Source organism: Pleurodeles waltl, chromosome 3_2, assembly GCF_031143425.1.
Source record: "Pleurodeles waltl isolate 20211129_DDA chromosome 3_2, aPleWal1.hap1.20221129, whole genome shotgun sequence".
In the NCBI taxonomy this organism is placed as follows: domain Eukaryota; kingdom Metazoa; phylum Chordata; class Amphibia; order Caudata; family Salamandridae; genus Pleurodeles; species Pleurodeles waltl.
The window spans coordinates 160,141,020-160,160,093 of NC_090441.1; the positions used below are offsets into that span (position 1 = coordinate 160,141,020).

A 19,074-nucleotide genomic window follows, 5' to 3' on the forward strand; every position below is an offset into this window, starting at 1 on the left:
TCTCTTTCGCTCCTCCAGTGCAAGATGTCACTCAACGGCCAGAGGGGGGAGTGCTGGTGTGTTGATCCATTGACTGGCAAGAATATTCCGGGAGCCCCCACCGTGCGGGGAGACCCTGAGTGCCACCAGTATTTCACCGGCCACAAACAGGAGGAGCGAGGAGCAGTGGCCCCGCGTCCACAGTAACCTGCCCTGGAGTGCCGCGTGGCTTGTGGGGGGCTAGGGTTTTAAAGGAGGTTATTGTCTGTATATAGAGCTCAATGGTGCTTATAGTCACATCGGCTGCACTTGTGGGGAGTTTGCGTTTCTGTGTTTTTTTTGTTTTGTTTTTTACATGAGGGCATGGTTTCCTTCACCCAAACATAGTAGTACTTACGGGTGGTCCTTGGGGGAATATGGGGAACCAGGATTATCCTGAGTCACTTATGGCGCTTCTGAAAGCCCAGCTGGTGCAGAGTGTATCTCTTCGCGTGTGACACACTCTGCCCCAGCCCCATTGGCCCTGTAATAGTTTGCTGGAGAATCAGCCCCTGATTTTTCTGTAGGCTGGTGCACCTCTGGTGTCCGATGAAATATGTATAAGTCATGCGGTACAGCATGTGCAAGTAATCATTAGCAGGCTGCAGAATAATGAATTCAAATTAATGGAATGCATAAGTATGCAAGTGGTAAAAGCTGATTGGCAAAGTTCATCTGAATAGTACAGCGGATACATATGCCTGTGAAAATTGCTAAATTTCGTTTTGGAAAATTCTGCAGAATTATGTGGCATTGCATAAAATTTTGCACTACGAGATTTCATGGTATCTTGCATGAAATTTTACGTGCAGGCAAATCTTGTGTTCCAGATTCACGCGCGGTACTACGTTATGTTCCCTGGATTTGTATGGTACAACTTATCACCCGTGACGGTATCCAGGTGCTGGAGCCGGAGCGTGGGCCTGCCCGTGCTCCTAGTTGAACAGCCAGGGCTTCAGCTTCTTGCTGAAGTTGAGGCGTGAAGTAGCAGTTCTAATGCGTAGAGGAAGTTCATTCCAGTGTCTGGTGGCGATGAAGGAGAACGCACACCCTCCTGTCTTGCACAGGATTCATGCGAGGGAGAGAGGTGGAGCGTAGTTGTCTGGTGGGATGGTAGAGTTGGTCGTTGAGGTAAGCTGGTCCTGTGTTGTGGAGGGCCTTGTAGGTGAGGATGAGCAGCTTGAACTTGCAGTCTTTCTGGATGGGTAGCCAGTGAAGTTAAGTGAGGTAGGGTGTGATGTGGGCGTTTCTGTGGATGTCTAAGATGAGGGCCGACAGTGAGCATCTCTGCGGCCAGGCAATTCTTGGCTACCTCTATGGTGCTACTTGCAAAGGGCATCCAGTCACCATTGGAAATGTGAAAATGGCTCAATTAACTGGAGCAGAGACGGCAAAATGCCCGCTCAAAAACGTGCATCTGTAATGTTCGCATAGGATAAAATATCCCTTACCTTTCTTGTTGTAGGTCCAGTTTTTACCCTCCTTTTGGTGATCCAAGCCATTTGTCGCCTGGTGAATTAACTTTGATGCCCCTATTATATCTGAGTCGCCAGATAATCACTTTGCAAACAGAAATAATAACCAAATAAGCCTTCATGAAGAGTAGACTGCTCTGTGAGTTTGGAGTGAGGCGCGTTGGTGCCCTCTGGCGGCGGTCCGGGGTAATATTACATTCTTTTGACATTCTGGCGAGGGCTTCAGTATCCGGTGCTTTCTGCGCAATATATTTCTTCGACACTTAATAAACTCAAGTGCCTGGAAGCCGTACAGACCGCAGTGAACACTGTACAACCTCACACATTAATAAAGCCGCATTGTGGCAAAGACGGGTACACTTTGGTCCGTGGGATACTGTAAATCAAATAGTTTACATTTTAGGGAGAAAAGTTTAAACGTGGTTCAGAGCAAAGAGAGGTACAGAAATTAATTTTAACTTTTCAGGCTTTTAAGAAATTGTGAAATGTTGTTGTATGAGGAAAGCGGGGGGGGGGGGGGGGGGGGAGGGCAGGGTCATGTTTTTGTAATCTTTGGGCACATTACTCCGGCTTCTGACTGTACAGATGAAAATATATCGTTTGCTTCTGTTGCCTCAAATAAAATCGGTGTACTGATTGCAAGTGGTTATTTTCTTCCAAGAGTAAAGCATACCTGTTCTGTCTTTACTCTGTCACCTCTGTCCTCCTCATATTAGAAGCTCCATTTGTAACTGGGCCGGACTGGGAACCAAAGGCAGCCCTGGCAACAAGTTAAAATCAGCCCCTCCCCTTCTTCTCCCCCCCCCCTCCCCCCCTTCTCCACCCTCCCTGTCTTTCCACTCTCTCCCAGAAGCACCCGCTGCACCTTCTGCATCTGGAGGAAGTGCCAGAGGTTCCATCTGCCTTCAAAAACTGCCCCCCTGCCCCATGGGTAAACACCTGATGGAATGAACAATCAGTCTGGCCCCGATATTCAACAATCATGGAAAAAGCTGAGACATCTCCCTGTAATAGGCTGTCGCGGAGCTGTTCGCTTGAGTCAATACTTATTTGTTTTGCAACCTTCCCAAGGCTAAAAAGAAACAAATCAAAATGGCCACCACTGTGTCAACATACACGTGTGGCTAGGGTGCTTTTTCTTTAGGACATAAAATATTCCAAGAGGACCATCAGCGCATCAAGGCGCATGCGTTTGCAGGAGCGGCCCTATTGGATTTCTTTTTTTGGTTTGATTCTTGATTTATTAGTCCAGGATGGCCACTGACCATCTTTGAAGTATAAATTAAAAAGTAAAGTGGACACAGGATGCTGCACACATTGAGAGAAGCAAGCTGCCTGGTAGCAGTGTGCAACTGCTGGGTTCTCACAAAAACCTTTTATAAAATGTGGTATGTAGTGCAAGGAAAGGAGTTGTAGGAAGAGTTTCAGAGAAGTGGAGGCATGGTGAGCAGAAAGAGAGAGAGCAGATAAAAACAAATTCACAAAAAAGAAGGCAGGAGAGGAAATTAATCAGCGAGGTTGAAGGCTTTTATCAATGGGCAGGAGAGTGAGGAAACTGATGCACTCTAATGGGGTGTTAAATGCATATTAAAAATATAGGGCCTCATTTTTAACAGATTGGTGCATCGATCACGATGTGCCTGTTTGCTCGCGGTGCCATGCGCCCCCTAACGACAATATGGTATTGCTGTATTTACAATACAATGCACCGTGGTGCTCCTTAGCATAGCTGCGTCAGAATGTCTGACGCAGTTGTGGCACTTTGCTGGACTAGCGTTGCGTCACAAATTTTGACAATAGTTCACAAATCTTAGGGAGGCCCATTTAAAACAGCCTCGCGTCACTTCAACACCTGCCTTTGAGCAGGTGTTAAAAAATGATGCTAGAATGATGCAGTGAAACTTGAGGATTTCACTGCACCATTCGTGCTGGTTTCCTACCGGGCGATTACCTCCCCTGCATACATTATACCTGATGCAGGTATAATGTGGCACAAGGGTTAACAAAGTGGTGCAGTGGTCCCAGTACAGGTGGGGGACTGCTCTGCACCACCGTAACATAAAAAAAATAATGCTACGGCAGCGTAAGGGGCTTGTAAATGAGCCCCATAGTTCGCTGATATTAGCAGCAATGGAAGGGTGCAACTCATCCAATCAGAAGCCACGATAAAGAAGAAATACTCCAGGTGAGAGACTAACACAAGAATGGGGAGGAAAGGCATTGGACAAGGAGCACGGAGCTGAGATAGTCAGAAAAGTCTTCCAGTCATGAGCAAGGAACAACATAAATCTCATTTTAAGTATGTTAAAATGTAGGACACAATGTTGTCTGCAGTAGACAGCTAAATCCATGTGTGATGAAACCACAAAAACACATCTAGGGGATGAAATAGACATACGGTGGTGACTTGTACTCATAGTAGAACAACGTAGCTGAATGAAATTATTCTATGTTATGCAGAAATTTCTTTTCCAAGCTTCTCTGTATTAGAACAGAAATGAGAAAAGACTATTCATAGCGTTAGTAGCAACAGGATCCGAAACCCTAAGAGCCTATAACTGGAAGGGGACACAATGTAGCCAGTTGGTGGGCACAAATGCCTAGGCCATATCACTAACTGCAGCACTTAGGGGCAGATTTATGGAAAGTGGCGCTGCACTGAGTGCAGCGCCAGTTTCCCTGCGCCCCTTGGCACCCTCCTATCACCACCATGTGTGCGCCGTATTTAAAATACGGCGCACCATGGCGCAGGGTAGGGGGCAATAGCATCATTTCTCATTATGCTCTTTATGTACTCTGCAGGAGTAGCAACAAAATATTGACGCTACTCCTACAGAGTACATAAGGCCCCATTCTAGAGAATGGAAGGCCCCTTTAAACACCTACTCTGAGCAGGCATTAAAAGTGCAGTAAAAAAATGGCACAAGGAAATCTGATAGATTTCCTTATGCCATTTTTCCAGCCCCCCCTAAGGGGGAACGCCCCTTTTGCATACATTATGCCTGGCGCAGGCATAATGTAGCACAAAGGATTACAGGCTGGCGATTTCGGCCTTGTTGGGCCACATTAACGTAAAAAATAATTACGTTATTGTGGCACAAGGTGGCGCTAGGGCATTATAAATATGCCCCTTAATTTTTATATGTTGAACGTTTATAGGAACAGGCCCTATTGTACAAAGTTTTAAACAAAACCTTTGAATAAACAAAATGGATTTTGCCAACTAGTGACAAACAAAAAATTAGCATTAGAAGCTATGCCTGGTTGACAATTCATTCCTACAAATGGTCATCACTACAGAATGTTTTGGCAGAAACACCTAAAGGTTACCACAGAACAAAGCTTCTGCTACTGAAATTTGGTTTAAATATCTTTATGGTTGCTTGCCTAAATGGTCAGACAGACCAATTGATTTTTAAAATGTGCAGATTGTGTCAAAAGCAAAAAGAAAATAAAACTCACCAATTACACACCTGCACTATCCTGCTTCATGATGGCAAACCTCTTAAAATGTTATGGTATTACACCTTGCCAGAAAGCGATAATCTTCCACAAGAATGGAGAATTTGCACCTGTGACTGCGCTTTTTGTCAAATTTATGAATAAAGCAGACAGGCTTGAGGCTGCCAAAAAATTTAAACGGTGAATCTCCCAGTTACACAAAAGAGGAACTTGCAACAATCGCTCTTGGGTAGGAGTTTGATAGCATTCATTTCCCACGTCGCTTGGTAAGAGACTACACATTATGAGGACAATTTTATAAGAAAAATATGATATTACACTCTCTTTTACACACTTTTTAAAAGAATACCATTTAAATAACAGAGAAAAATATATTCGATAGTTGTAACAACGGTTCTTGGGGAGCAGATAATTGTCAATTCTAACTTTTAGGACGTTTTAAGAGTGAACATATATTAGCTACACAATGGCATAGGATCGGCATGCGATTCTGCAACCATTGTATGTCTCTAACATCTGTTATTTGAATAACTATGGGTCCTCTTACGAGTCTGCTGGTCACAAGACCACCAAAGTCACGGTCGGACCCCCACGGCTGCAGCGGTCTGACGGCCACATTATTACCCTGGCAGTCGGACTGCCAAAAGTCCGCCGTCTCCGATCCCGACGGGATGGTGGCGGTAATGGTTGTAATCAGCCACAGCGGCGCTGAAGTCAAAGGTTTACAGGATGAATTAATTTTATTGCATGTAAAATAAGTAAGGTTTTAATTAACTGAAAATGTACTACGTATATTCTTAGTATGTTGTTTCTCAACCCATGCCTAAATCATAGTACATTGGACCTAAACCCAGGGCAGAGTTATGATAAGGATACTGCAGGCAGCTACTTAATGAGTTATTACAATTTACAGTGAAGACTCGTTTGTTGCTCGTAGTTTCTTGTTACTCGTAGTCGAAAATTGCCTTTTTATCAGAAATCTTCAACATGAAAACTGCTAATTTGCCTGGAAAGATTAAAAAAAATCCTTGAACCATTCCTACCTCTCTTGCTGTGTGAGAAATAACGCCGACACTTCACATTTGCTTTTTTGTTTTCTACCATCAGTATCTATCTCTGGACATCCACTGACATCTGATGTCATTGATCTGTTGAAATAAATAATTGTGGTACAAACAGGCTTTACATATGGCCTTCTCTCCTACACTCACAATAGACTTACCTGTAGGACCATCTTATATGTATGCTGCCATCTTTCAAGGTCAAGTAATTGCCACCTGCGCTGCTCTCATGGGGCCCAGGTGAGAGGAGTTGCACACTGGGGCAGTTCAAAGTTCCCAACCCTCAGGCAATGCTCTCTGCAGGGAACAGGGGGCTTGGCTCACACTTCTGGGGTCCTCCCTGTTAAAAAGAGGGTTGCTGGACATGAGATTACAGATAAACCAAAATATATATATTCGCAAGACATGAGTGGAGTGTTTGTGGAAAATATGTATCCTAAATTTTGTAATTGCATGTTAATGTATCAAAACTCTAACAAATATGAGCAATAATTATTTCATATGGTTCAACAAGAAATGCATCAGCTGCAACCTGAGCTCAAGTGGTGAAATCATTCACCAGAGAAAATAAACTGGTCAGTACATACAGAGACCAGGGTGCAATCAAGAGAACTGAAGAGGCCTCCTTTCCAGCACACATTGATGATGAAGCCTGTATCCGGTGTGGACATCCTGAATACCACTTGTGTGCATCAAAACACACTTCAAAGAGGTAGTGCATGTTTTGATTCCAAAAACAACAAAACTGAGGACTCCTTCTGCAAAAACCCAGTTCTGCTGAATCCAACAATCGCTTCAATCACAATCTTTAAAATGCTGGTGGTGAAGAAGCTCCAGATACATGCCCTTAAGGCAAAACACCCATTTTACCCATGAAATCATATCCTGCTTCATGCATAGAACAATTCATCCACCACCAACATGATAAATGTTTCCCTTCATAAAGATGCAACTTCTATTTCTTACATCACACTTGGAAAAACCATTAACAGTACCGCATATCTTGACAAACTACAGATCAACCTTAAATCTGTCCATGTGTAGCAAAATCATGGACATGGCTGTTCGAAGGCAACTTCAAGAATATGCAGAACAGATGAACAATTTTGTCCATGGCTTTCATTCAAGATTCAGACCCATCCAGGGCAAGGAATGTGCTTTAACATGCAATAGAGAAACCTTGTTTCTCTCCGTGGACAAAGCCTAAGTTCATCTACGGTTCCCCTGATCTCTCTGATGCCTAGGACACAGTGCACCATTGAATAATCCTGAAAGGCTAGACATTTGTGTAGGTCTGGATTAGCCGGGGATTGTATTCTACCCTTTCTGTCCAACCATCTCAAAAAAAGGATAAGGATCAGTGCAGTGGAATCATCCTCCAGTCTTGTGCAATGTAACTTAGGGATCCCCCTCTCTTGTTTGCTGTTCAGCATATACTTGCTCCCTCTGACACAGCTCATCACTCAATAGTGATTGAATTTGTGACTCTACAGCAGTGACATCCACATCCTATTTGAAAACAGCCCAGGGAACCAGGTTAAACTGACCTCATGCCTAGATCCATTGAATTATGAATGGTTTCATCTTTGTGAACAAAGATAAAAACAAAATCCTGGTGCTGATGTTGGATGGGGGCAGAACCTTCCTCTTCACTCGGTGCCTAGGCTTCGGACTCCACACCAAAAAAGAGACTTGGAGATCATCTTTGATGCAGCACTCACATTTGCACCCCAAGTCAATACAGTAGTTAAATGGTGTGTGAAACCTGATCATTATTTGGAATGGGTGACTACCCACCTCAAGGAACAATCTCAACCCGGTCGTGTGCTGTCTTCGCTGTAAAGGCTGAAATTCAATAAATAAATAAAACTCCAATATCTTATCTATGCGTTTTGGGATTCTCCATCATCACAGAAATTCTGGCAACGAGGAGAACGTTGCCTGCATGATCGCCGTGTGTGTACACAACACCAGTACGTCCATTGTGCTGTCTTTGCTCTGCTCTCTGTTGACTTGGCGCTCCAGTGAGTGTGTGGTGCCGCTGCTGTTCATGGTTAACCTCTGTGCAGTGTCATATTTCTTGACTCTGCTCACATTTAATGGCCTGCCTCATCTCTGACGCCCTGCTGGGCATCAAGAAGTGATGATGTCACCAGTGTGCCCAACCAACTTTACAAATAGACCTGAATAACCTTGTCAGCCATATTTTGGGAACGTTTCACATGATTTCTTCAAAACATGACCAGCCAGTTTAAAAAACTAAGCTGAACGTTTTGGCAGCCATATTTCAGTATTTTATCATTGCACTTTCTCAGAATTGTCTTACAAAGTCACCAGAGCTCATAAAACGAACATTGTACAAGCAACTTTTAGTGGAGTTTTTCCTCACTTTATGATCTCATAGCATTGCAGTTACATTTTGTTTTTATAACATGCAGCATGCCAATATTCCCCCACCATTTTTAGCTGAACCAGGTGTTAGAAAACACAAATGGGATACATTGGTTCAAGAATTTTGATAGTTATTTGACAGCTATTAATGGTGATAAGTTTTCAGCCAAACAGAAATTTGCTATTCTTTACAGTTGTTTGGGCGCAGAAGGTAATCGTATTTTTGATCATCTACCTTCTGTGTGCAAGCTCCAACTTCAGATTGGAATGTATATTCGGAAGCTGTTAATAAACTTGAAAGTCATCTTAAAGATGAAACAAGCATTATTGTGGAGAGACACAGATTTTTCACCAGGTAACAATTGCAATTTAATTCTATAGACGCGTATTTGCCTGAATTGAAGGTATTAGCGGCTACCTGCAGGTTTGATGGTGACTTGAACAATTATTTTAGAGATCAATTTGTAGTCCATTGTTTTGACAAACGAATTCAAGAAAAATTATGTTGTCATGATCCAGATCTACAAGAAACCCTGGAAATAGCAAGAGGGATTAAAAGATCAATACAAGCTTCAAAGGAACTTGATGTAGGAAAAGAACATTTAAACGTTGAACATGTCAATGCCATAAATACCAGATCTATATTACCTGACTCAATGGGAAGAAATCAGAAGAAAAGTGGATCCAATATCTGTTTCCGATGTGGATCTCATAATCATTTAGCTAATGCAAAAAACTGTCCAGCGGTAAATAAGTTGTGTCTTAAATGTAAGAAAATTGGTCACTTTGCAAACGTTTGTAGGAACACTCAGAGACCAGGTTGGACAAAAGAAAGTACAGTTAATGCGCTTGATTTAGTTGATGATTTAGATAACCGAGTTGTGCTATCAGTTGACATTTTACAGATAAGTGAAGATCATATAGGTGCTCCTGTTTTTAATGTACTGGCTGACAGCTGCAAGGTGAATGTGAAAGTTGATTCAGGTTCACCTGTTTCTATTGTCACAGAAACATTGTACAAGTCAAATTGGGATTCGGTTTCCTCGTCTCCTCCAGATATTCACCGTTGCTTTTGGGGGTAACAATATTGATTTGTTGGGTTTCTTCGAGACCACCATTCAATTCCAAGATAAGTGTATAATGTCAAAAGTTTACATGGCAAAGAAAGGTTATAATATTTTAGGATGGAAAGATCAAGGTTCATTAGGAATTATATCAAGACTGGGTACTCCTTAGCCTATATCTTTGGTTGAATCGAACAGTTCGCCTAGTTGCATGAATGACATTTTTGTAAAGCGTAAAAGTTTATTTGAAGATCGCCTAGGCATTGTGAAGGGATTTAAACATGAGATCATTCTTAAAAAAGACGCAATCCCTGTTGTACATAAAGTGAGAAATATTCATTTGAGCGTCAGGGATCAATTGAAAGGACATTTGGTCAAACTGTGTTCGGGCAGAGTTATTGAGCCTGTCAATTCTTCCGAATGGGTTTCTCCAGTTGTCTTGGCCAAAAAGAAAAATGGTGAATTGAGACTTTGTGTGGACTTGAGGTTGCTCAACAAAAATATTTTGGTTGATTGTTTTCCACTCCCTAAGATACAGGAATTGCTGGCACAGTTGGGGAATGCAAAGTTCTCCTCCACCATAGATTTGCATTCTGTGGATCACCAAATTGAACTGTGTAGTGAGTCCAGAGATCTTACCACTTTAAATACACCATTTGGCGCGTATAGATCCTTGCGTATGCCTTTTGGTTTGGCATTTGCTGCATCAGTGTTTCAGAAACTCATGTTTGGCCTGTTTGGTAGGAATAAACATGTTTTAGCTTATCAAGATGACATTCTTATTTTTACTGACAATGAGCAGGGACATTTAGTGGTTGTGGATGAAGTTTTGGGTACCCTCAAAAATAATGGCTTGACGGTTAAAAAGGAGAAATGTAGATTTATGACTTCTCAGGTGGAATATTTGGGTCATGTATTGTCCAATGATGGCATCAGGCCCAAGTCACAATTGGTTGATGCAATTAAGTTGAGTCCTGAACCCTGAAATAAGGAACAATTAAGATAATTTTTCAGATTGTGTGAATATTATTCTAGGTTCATTGAAAATTTTGCAGTACAAACTGAACCTCTCAGGAAATTGTTAAGGAAGGGAACTGAATTTGTGTGGGGATCTGAGGAGAATGAAGTTTTTGCTAACCTTAAAAACCTTAGTTACAGATCATAAACCATTGGTGTCATTTCTTACTGATATGGAATCAGAGAAGCCCAGTCCCAGGTTAGTCAGGTTACTTGAAAGAATGTATGAGTATAATTTTGAAGTAAGGCATATACCAGGGAATAAGAATACTAGAGCTGACTTTTTGTCTAGTTGTCCCATCAAATGTCAGAGGGCTGAGCATGTTGATGAGGAAGTTAAGTGTGTAGTAGGACTGGTGGATGGAATCACTGTACTGGATAAAACTATTTCCTTGCAGGAATGGCTGGATTGTGTGAAAAGGGACAATGCGCTGAGTAAATTGAAAGTTTCTATTGTCAAAGGTTGGCCAAATGAGAGAAATGTGGAGAGTGGTGTAAAACCTTTTTATAAAGTTAAGGATGAATTGTCTGTAGAGGGCGATTTAGTGTTACGTGGGAACATGCTTATTCCACCGAATAGTCTCAGTGAATCTGGCTCATCGTGGTCATTCCGGAAGGACCAGCACAAGAAAAAAGATCCACGCATTTTATTGGTGGCAAGGATTAGATGGTGAGATTAATTTGTGGGTTGGCGATTGTCCTGACTGTAATCATGCGTATAAATGACTGAGAGTTTACAACACTCCTTTGTGTCCAGTTGAATTTCCTAAGGGGCCATGGGAAAAATAAGGTATGGATTTCATGGGGCCCATGTTAGAAGTACCGGTCACCATGAGATATGCATGGGTTGTAGTGGATTACCATTCCAAATGGGTGGAGTGTACGTTTTTGAAGGAACCTAAGACAGAGACTGTCATTGAGTTTCCTTGTCCTTGTTCTACAGAGAAGGGTATCCCCTAACAACTGTTACAGATAATGGAGTGCAATTTAAATCTGGAACCATACAGAAATTTCTACATTTTCATGGCATTAAGTACCCTATGGTCGCTCTATACAGCCCTCAGGGGAATGGCATGGTTGAGAGGGTGAACAGGATGATAAAAGAAAGTATTGAAGTAGCTTGTGTGGCAAGGAAGGATATCTGCAATGTGGTGCATGATAGATTATGGGGTTATCACATTACACCACACTCACCCACAGGAGTTCCTCCTCTTATTTTGTTGAGGGGTAGACATTCTTCGTGTGACCTTTCTCCCAAGTGGGTGTTAGAAAAAATGGAGGCAGCCTCTAGATCGCCTTGTGCAGAGTCTATAAGAGATAAAGTATCAGAACAGCAATCTAAAAGCAAGTAAAATTTTGATGTTTCTCATAGGACTAAAAACAGTTTTTTTGTGTGTGGGGGATCTGGTGAAAATAAGGAGACCCCAGGGAAGAAAGAGAGGCACTTCCAAATTGTTCCCTGCCACCAGAGTGGTCAAGGTCTCCAAACATGCTATCATGGTTGAGAATGGAAAATGGTGGAACAATAGAAGTACAGCTTTAATTAAGGATTCAGCTGCTGAGGGAGAAAGAGAGGTTCATTTGCTCATGGAAACCCAGCGTGATATTGTAAATTGCTGGTTGGGAAAGGAAGGTTTCGACAATAGAAGGGAGCTTTATCAAGATCGTAGTTTGAGAAGTGTTTCTGATGGTAATGGGGGGTGGTTATCGGGGGGTGGTGACCATGCATCTAGTGACCTTTGTGTGGGTGATTCATGCTCTGCAAACTAAATTCCTGATGTGGAATCTGCTGTGCCAGATAATAAACAAATTCATAGGAGATATATAATGTTACCAAGACACTTGAAAGACTATGTTCTGAACTAGAGGTCAACCTTATTGTTATAGTATTTTTTTAGTTGCAACAAAGGGCATTGCAGCATCCTTGGAATTTCGTTTAGCTCACCATGAAGAAGTATACCTTTACAGTTTTAGTTGTAGTTGGCTGTTCTAGTTATTCTGTTCTTTTAGTTTAAGTTTTGTTTTCAGTCTATTGTTTGGTGTTGAGGTGGAATGATGTTATGTTGTGAATTATAGCTCCATGTTGGAACCTGATATGCACACAGCGTTCTGAGGGTGCGTTCAGTAACCAGCAGTTGCTGGTTGCCGAGCGGGCCGTCGTGAAGGTTGTGTGCTGCCTTCGCTGTAAAGGCTGGATTTTAAGAAATAAATAAAACTCCAATATCTTACCTATGCGTGTTGGGATTCTCCGTCATCACAGTCACACTTTAGTAGCACCCATTATACAAGATAGAAAGGTACAATATGTCAGTATTAAATGCAATAGACATAGTTTATGTGTTGAGTTCACTAAATTAAGCCCTATCTAGGGATCGCTTGTGGGTAGTAGACCTTGCTGTGTTAACGTGGGTGAAGACACAGCACAATGGTTCCCATATAAATGGTGCTGCTTAGTATGACTGCAGTTGGAAGACAACAGTAAAACATGTAAGAACACTTTAACTAGGAGGGTGGGGGGTAGATGCACGTTATATAGCTATGGTAACGATTTTCAGGGGCTGGGACCGCAGCCAAAGAGGATGTTGTACAATGCAGGTTTGTCTCAACAGTGGGTGGCTGTGAGCCAATAGAGCGCAGTGTGCACTTTGAGCATAGGAAGTGGTCAAGAAAGAGAAGTCGTATGGGAGGTGAGGCACGAAAATCCTAAAAGGGTCCATATGCCAGTTCATTGTGGGAAGCAGGACAGCCCACATGTTAGTCACTGCAGAGCAGAGTTAATGCCACGTGCCAGTAAGGATCAGGGGCTAGATTGCTGGAAGCCATCTATGAGGGTCTTAGCATGGGTATGAAAGGTTTCAATTGACTCCTCCCAGGTCAGTGAAAGAGGGTATTTCAGAAAACCTTTAACCAGTCGGTCATTCCACATACCTGCCCTCTCCAGCGTGCGACTCGGGCTTTAATAAGTGAGCAGGACTTTATTTGGTGGTCTAGCCCAGCTACGAAGGGCTATAAGGCTATTAGAACCTTCTGCCACTAGAGGGCAGAATGTTCAAATACATTTTAAAAAGTCCTCACGGAGCCCGGGCTCTGTGAGGCCTTTGTTCACAGCGGTTTTTATGAACAAAGAACATTGGAATGTTGACGCTATGAACTTTTACCAGCCAGTAAAAGCCCAGAGCACTCCATTGTCTCCAATGGAGCTCCCAACATTCCACTGTTCTAATATTCAATAGACACTGCTCCAATGTTCTTTCCAGATCCCTAATGAGATCAACATTCCCTGACCTGAAATCATATTTTTACAATCATTTATCACCAATATGTCGAGGACCCCTTTCAAATGCAAGTAGAGGCTCTGATAATTATATGAGTCCATCTCGACCAGTGTGGCGTTTCCCAGAAGCGAAATTGATCCCAAAAGGTGCCTTTTTCTCTCTGTTGCAGATCGGAAGGACAATAGGTGAAAAGTTTGATAACTATCTATGTTAAACAGGTTCACAGCCCCGGTCTGATGAAAACTTAAAACTTTTAAATTCCCTATAAGGTGAACCCATTCGTGATTCAACAGTTTTGAGCTTATACTGGGAGCAATTTTAGCAACACAAAAGGATGATGGACGGAGTGCTGAAACTTTTTAACCACTCACCCCCAGTCACAGATCTGGGTTTAATCCATTGTTCTTTTGCTCACTATGCCACCCCAGTTTAGACCCAGCCGTATGCAAATCAGTCTTCACCCTGTTCCCCATGGGAACAGTCCGGCCCGAACTGCCAGGCCAGGTCCTCCCTGGACCGGAAACAAGCATCTTGGGACTGGTTTCAGGGTATCACCCTTCATCAGCCAGGCTAGCTTGAATCCAGTAGCACAGTGAGCAAGGGACCCACGTCTGGGCATACCCCTACCACTTAGGGCAATTTTAGCAACACAAAAGGATGATGGACGGAGTGCTGAAACTTTTCAACCACTCACCTCCAGTCACAGATCTGGGTTTATTCCATCGTTCTTTTGCTCACTATGCCACCCCAGTTTGGACCCAGCCATGTGCAAATCAGTCTTGACCCTGCGCCCCATGGAAACAGTCCAGCCTGAACTGCCAGGCCAGGTCCTCCCTGGACCGGAAACAGGCATCCTGGGACCAGTTTCAGGGTGTCACCCTTCATCAGCCAGGCTAACTTGAGTCCAGTGGCACACTGAGCAAACTGGGGTGACGTGGCAAGCAAAAGAACAATGGTTTAAACCCAGATCTGTGACTGGGGGTAAGTGTTTAAAAAGTTTGAACACTCTGTCTGTCATTTTATTTTGTTTTGTGATGTATAAAAGGGAGTAGTCAGAAAATTAAAATACCCCCACATTGAACCAAATGTCTTATGGCACCAAGCAACCAAAGGTAGTCATCACGATCCTCCCCAGAAGAGATTGTTCTACTCTTCCTTCCAAGCATCTACCCATTCATCCGTTCATCCTTCCATCCCCCTGCTAATTTCAATTTCACCTTTACATTCTGTCATCCATTCAATCTTTCATCCATCAATGAGCCTGTCACCATTCCGTCCATCCATCTGTTCGCCCATCCATATTCAAATCTATCCATCCATCTTGAAAGGTATCCATCCATCCTTTCATCCAGTCATCCATCCTTTCACTTATACATCCACTCTTTTATCCATCCATTCATCCAGCGATCCTTTCAATCATACATAAATCCTTTCACTCCAACCATCCACCCTTTTACTCCATTCATCCATCCCCCATTTCACTCATCCATCCATCCTTATACTTATCCATCCATCCTTTCACTCATCCATCTATCATTCAGCCTATTCACTCAGCCATCCATTTACACTTTCACTCATCCACCCACCCTCTCATTTATGCTTTCCCTCATCCCTCCATTCACCCTCTCATTTACACATTCACTCATCCATCCATCCACTCTCATTTATGCTTTCACTCATCCATTCATTCAGCTTTTCAGTCGTCCATCCAGCCACCCTTTCATCAAGCCATCCATCTTCCCCCATTTCACTCACCCATCCATTATTTCTCTAATCTATCATACATCCAGTCATCCTTTCGCTCATCCATCCATACATCCCTCCACTCATCCATCCACTCACTCACCCTCCCACCTTTTCATGTTATTTATGAGCCTTTTTACTGTCGAGATGTAGACAGAAGAAGCCCATCAAGAACCATCTCCCACTGCAGCTGCTAAGGCGGGTGGTTGACGACACCATTGTGCTTATACCTGCAACAGTCCAGGACATCCTAGTTATAAACGTGCTCAACCTTTGCAGAGGTCGTAAACCATCCACCTCCCAGATATAAACGTGCTCAACCTTTGCAGAGGTCGTAAACCATCCACCTCCCAGAAATTAATTTGTGCTGTAACTACCAGACTGGCAGGGGCAATGTTTCAGTCCACAAAGGAACGGAATGCCAGCGTGGCTCACGCAGGGCCATATTTATACTTTTTGACGCAAAACTGCGCTAACGCAGTTTTGCGTCAAAAAAATAGGTGGCCTTGCGTGGCTTCATAAATCTCATTTAAGGTTTGTGTCGTGCATATACCACATTGAGGGCCTCATTTACATGAATCTGATGGGTCAGAATTCTTGAGCTGCCCTACAATCCCCTAACAATGCCACAGATGCACTGTATTTACAAGACAGAGCTCCATGGCACACGTTTTCACAGATGTGTCTGAAATTCTGACGCATCTTTTTGCGTCAAACTCACACATTGCTGGACTAACATCAAAAAGATTACGCTACTTCAGCATTACGAGGAGGCCCCATAGAGAAAAGCCCTGTGTCAATTTTATGACTGCTCTGAGCAGGCAGTAAAATTCTAACACAGTGAAGACACAGAATGATGCAGTGAAATATAAATTTCAATGCGTCAGTTCTGTGTGGCTTTTCCTGTGGAAACACCTACCCTGCATACATTATACCTGGCGCAGGTATAATGTGACGCAAGGGCTTACAAACTGACGCATTGGGCCCGATGCATCAGTTTGTAAATCTGGTGCAGTGTAGAGCACTGCTAGTGCCACTGTTGTGTAAAATACAATATGACGCAACAGTGGTGCAAAGGCCTTGTGGCCATATTTATAACCCTGGTTGTTCACAAGTGCTGCTTGTTTATCTGTTCCTACCTGTGGCACTAAGATTGAGTTGTGAGTAGTTCTCTATCCCACACCTTATGAGACACCTCTGGTCATTTAATTGACCCGTTAACTAAAGGAACACAACCTATTCAAAACTGAATCAATCAACATTTTTACATTATCTAAAATTACTTTTTGACTAATATTCACCATGACCAAAAAGATATGTTTCAGACCAGGTAACTCCTGACTCCCGACGGACCCCACCAAAGCACTGTTTAAAGAATTGTATTTACACACATCCTTCTCAATAGCATTTGGTTTCAGTTTTTATCTGGTAGACCTCTGGGCTGGTTTCTTCTTCCTTTTCACCAGTGGAGAACCAGACTGAGGTGGATGTGAAAGAACTTCAGTGCTTGGGTACTCGTGTGTCATGCAGAAGTTACGCACAGGGCGAACAACATTGTTACATTCAGTGGTTACTAGAGTAAGAGATGCTTTAGAAGCCCCGCGCTGGGTTTCAAAATTAAGAGCCTCATATACTGCCTGTTGAGATGCTCCCAGTTTTTCATCCATATTCACAGTCTCATTATTCAATATCCCCAACGCATTGGACAAAAAACTGGCAAAGGATAATGTGGCGGTGCAAGCTTTTCCAGAAAGAGTGGACGTAGTCTCCTTCTTCCCCCAGTTTTTAATCGAGGAACCAAGAGGGTAGCCCAGCCTCTTGCGAGCTATGGTAGGCTAAGGGGGATTCCTACATGCGCTATATAGCGCTGCAAGTACAGCCCCACCTGCAAACACCTCTGGCCCATGTAGTTCTCCCGGACCTCAGAGACAAAGTCAATGCGCCCACAGAGCGGGATTCCTACACACACTATGTAGCGCTCCAAGTATAGCCCCACCTTTGAAGACCTAGGGGCAGTGTGGGCCTTGTAGTTCTCCTGGGCCCCGGCAGCACAGTCAATGCATCCCACACAGCGAGATTCCTACATGAGGTATACAGCACCCAAAGTAAAATCTCATTTGCAAACGCCTGAGAGCAAAGTGGGCCTTGTAGTGCTCCAGCAGGTCCAGTCCTCTTCTGACTTTCCCAAGGGCCAGTGTTCTGAAGTGGGTGAGTGGAGGTGACACATTTGTTCCTGGCAATAGCTAATGGGTGAGAATGACTCCTGGGCACACCCTAGCCAATGGGGCAAAAGTTCCTGCGGCCAGCCTTACTCAATTTGGTCATTTTCAAGATGGTAAAAGTCTTTGGCCCACAGTGAACTTGGGGTCTGGGAGCTGGGGGTGAGTGTGAGAGAGTACCATGGTAATCCTAGTGTAATCTAACACTAAAATCTAGTCTGAGGCAGCCACTGTACCCACAATAATCCCAGAGACAGAAGTCTGGTAGGACAGAAGCAGAGTCCGTCAGCAACCAGAAAGTTTATCTAGAAGATTTGTCGTGACATCCTGTTATATCCCCTTTCCTGTGTGCCTCAAGTGGTATATGTAATCCCAGCAACCTATCAAGCAGGATGTGACATTCAAGCAGGATTCAACACTGTAGTGTCACAAAATAGAGTAGAAACCAAATTTGCAGCGCTACATTATGCAAGGAATTAAAAACAGTGCTGCGCAGAACCTAAAAGGATTGGCCTGCTCCTGGTGTCATCCCGTGCACTGGTGAATAAACAGGCTGCCTGGGCAACACAGTGTTTTGCACCATGGTGCAGAGGTGAATGTGTGCTGTCTAGCATAGGATTGGCACCTGAGGCAAAGCCTTCAGCATAAATTCCTATTCATAGACAAATTCAGAAATCTCCCTCACATTGGACTTAATGCGTCTGTTTTTTGACAAATATACACACTTCCCTTATTTGCGCCTGCTTCAAGGAGGCATTAGTTTTTGGTAAAACGTTTTTTTTGCCTATAGCAGTAGATTGAGCTTTAACCCCAGTAAAATCCCCGTGATATCTCCTTAATGCAAAGTGACACAAAGTAATGCAAAGTGCCTTTGCACTGTGAAAACGTCATGTTTCCAGAGTAAAACATCTAGGCCCAGATTTACAAAGATTTTGCATCAGGTTGCCTCACTTTTTTGACAAAGACCTGATGCAAAATCCATTGTGGTATTTACAAAGCAAGACAAAAGTTGATTTGTGTTCCTTTGTAAGGAAAAAGTAACACAGCTCATTGTGCTGCCTTGCGTTACTTTTCCTCAGGGAGGCAATTCAAGGGGGTGAATGGGTGTTCCCATCCATCCACCCATGAATGTTGATGCAAATCTATATTTACAAAAAATTGTAGACATGGGTCTGCGCCAAAATGGTGCACATGTTTCATTATTTCTCCTCGTTATTTCTTCTTTCACGATGCCGCGCACACGCAAAGAGGAAAAAGCCTGCATGGATGGTTTTTGTGTGGGAATGCTTGGTTAAGAGGTTTCATATTGCAGTCACCTTTCTGTGGCACCAGACAACCTCGGGTTCCAG

At 43.2% G+C, this 19,074-nt stretch overlaps 1 protein-coding gene across 1 annotated transcript in view; it reads left to right on the forward strand.

Moving 5' to 3' along the window:
- IGFBP2 (insulin like growth factor binding protein 2) overlaps window positions 1-2,130 on the forward strand; it is a 207,662-nt gene extending 205,532 nt beyond the window's left edge. The window contains exon 4 of the mRNA XM_069227061.1: window positions 19-2,130. Coding sequence (XP_069083162.1) covers window positions 19-186 — 168 coding nt within the window. The 3' untranslated portion in view covers window positions 187-2,130. The remainder of the gene's footprint in view (window positions 1-18) is intronic.
- Window positions 2,131-19,074: the final 16,944 nt, after the last annotated feature.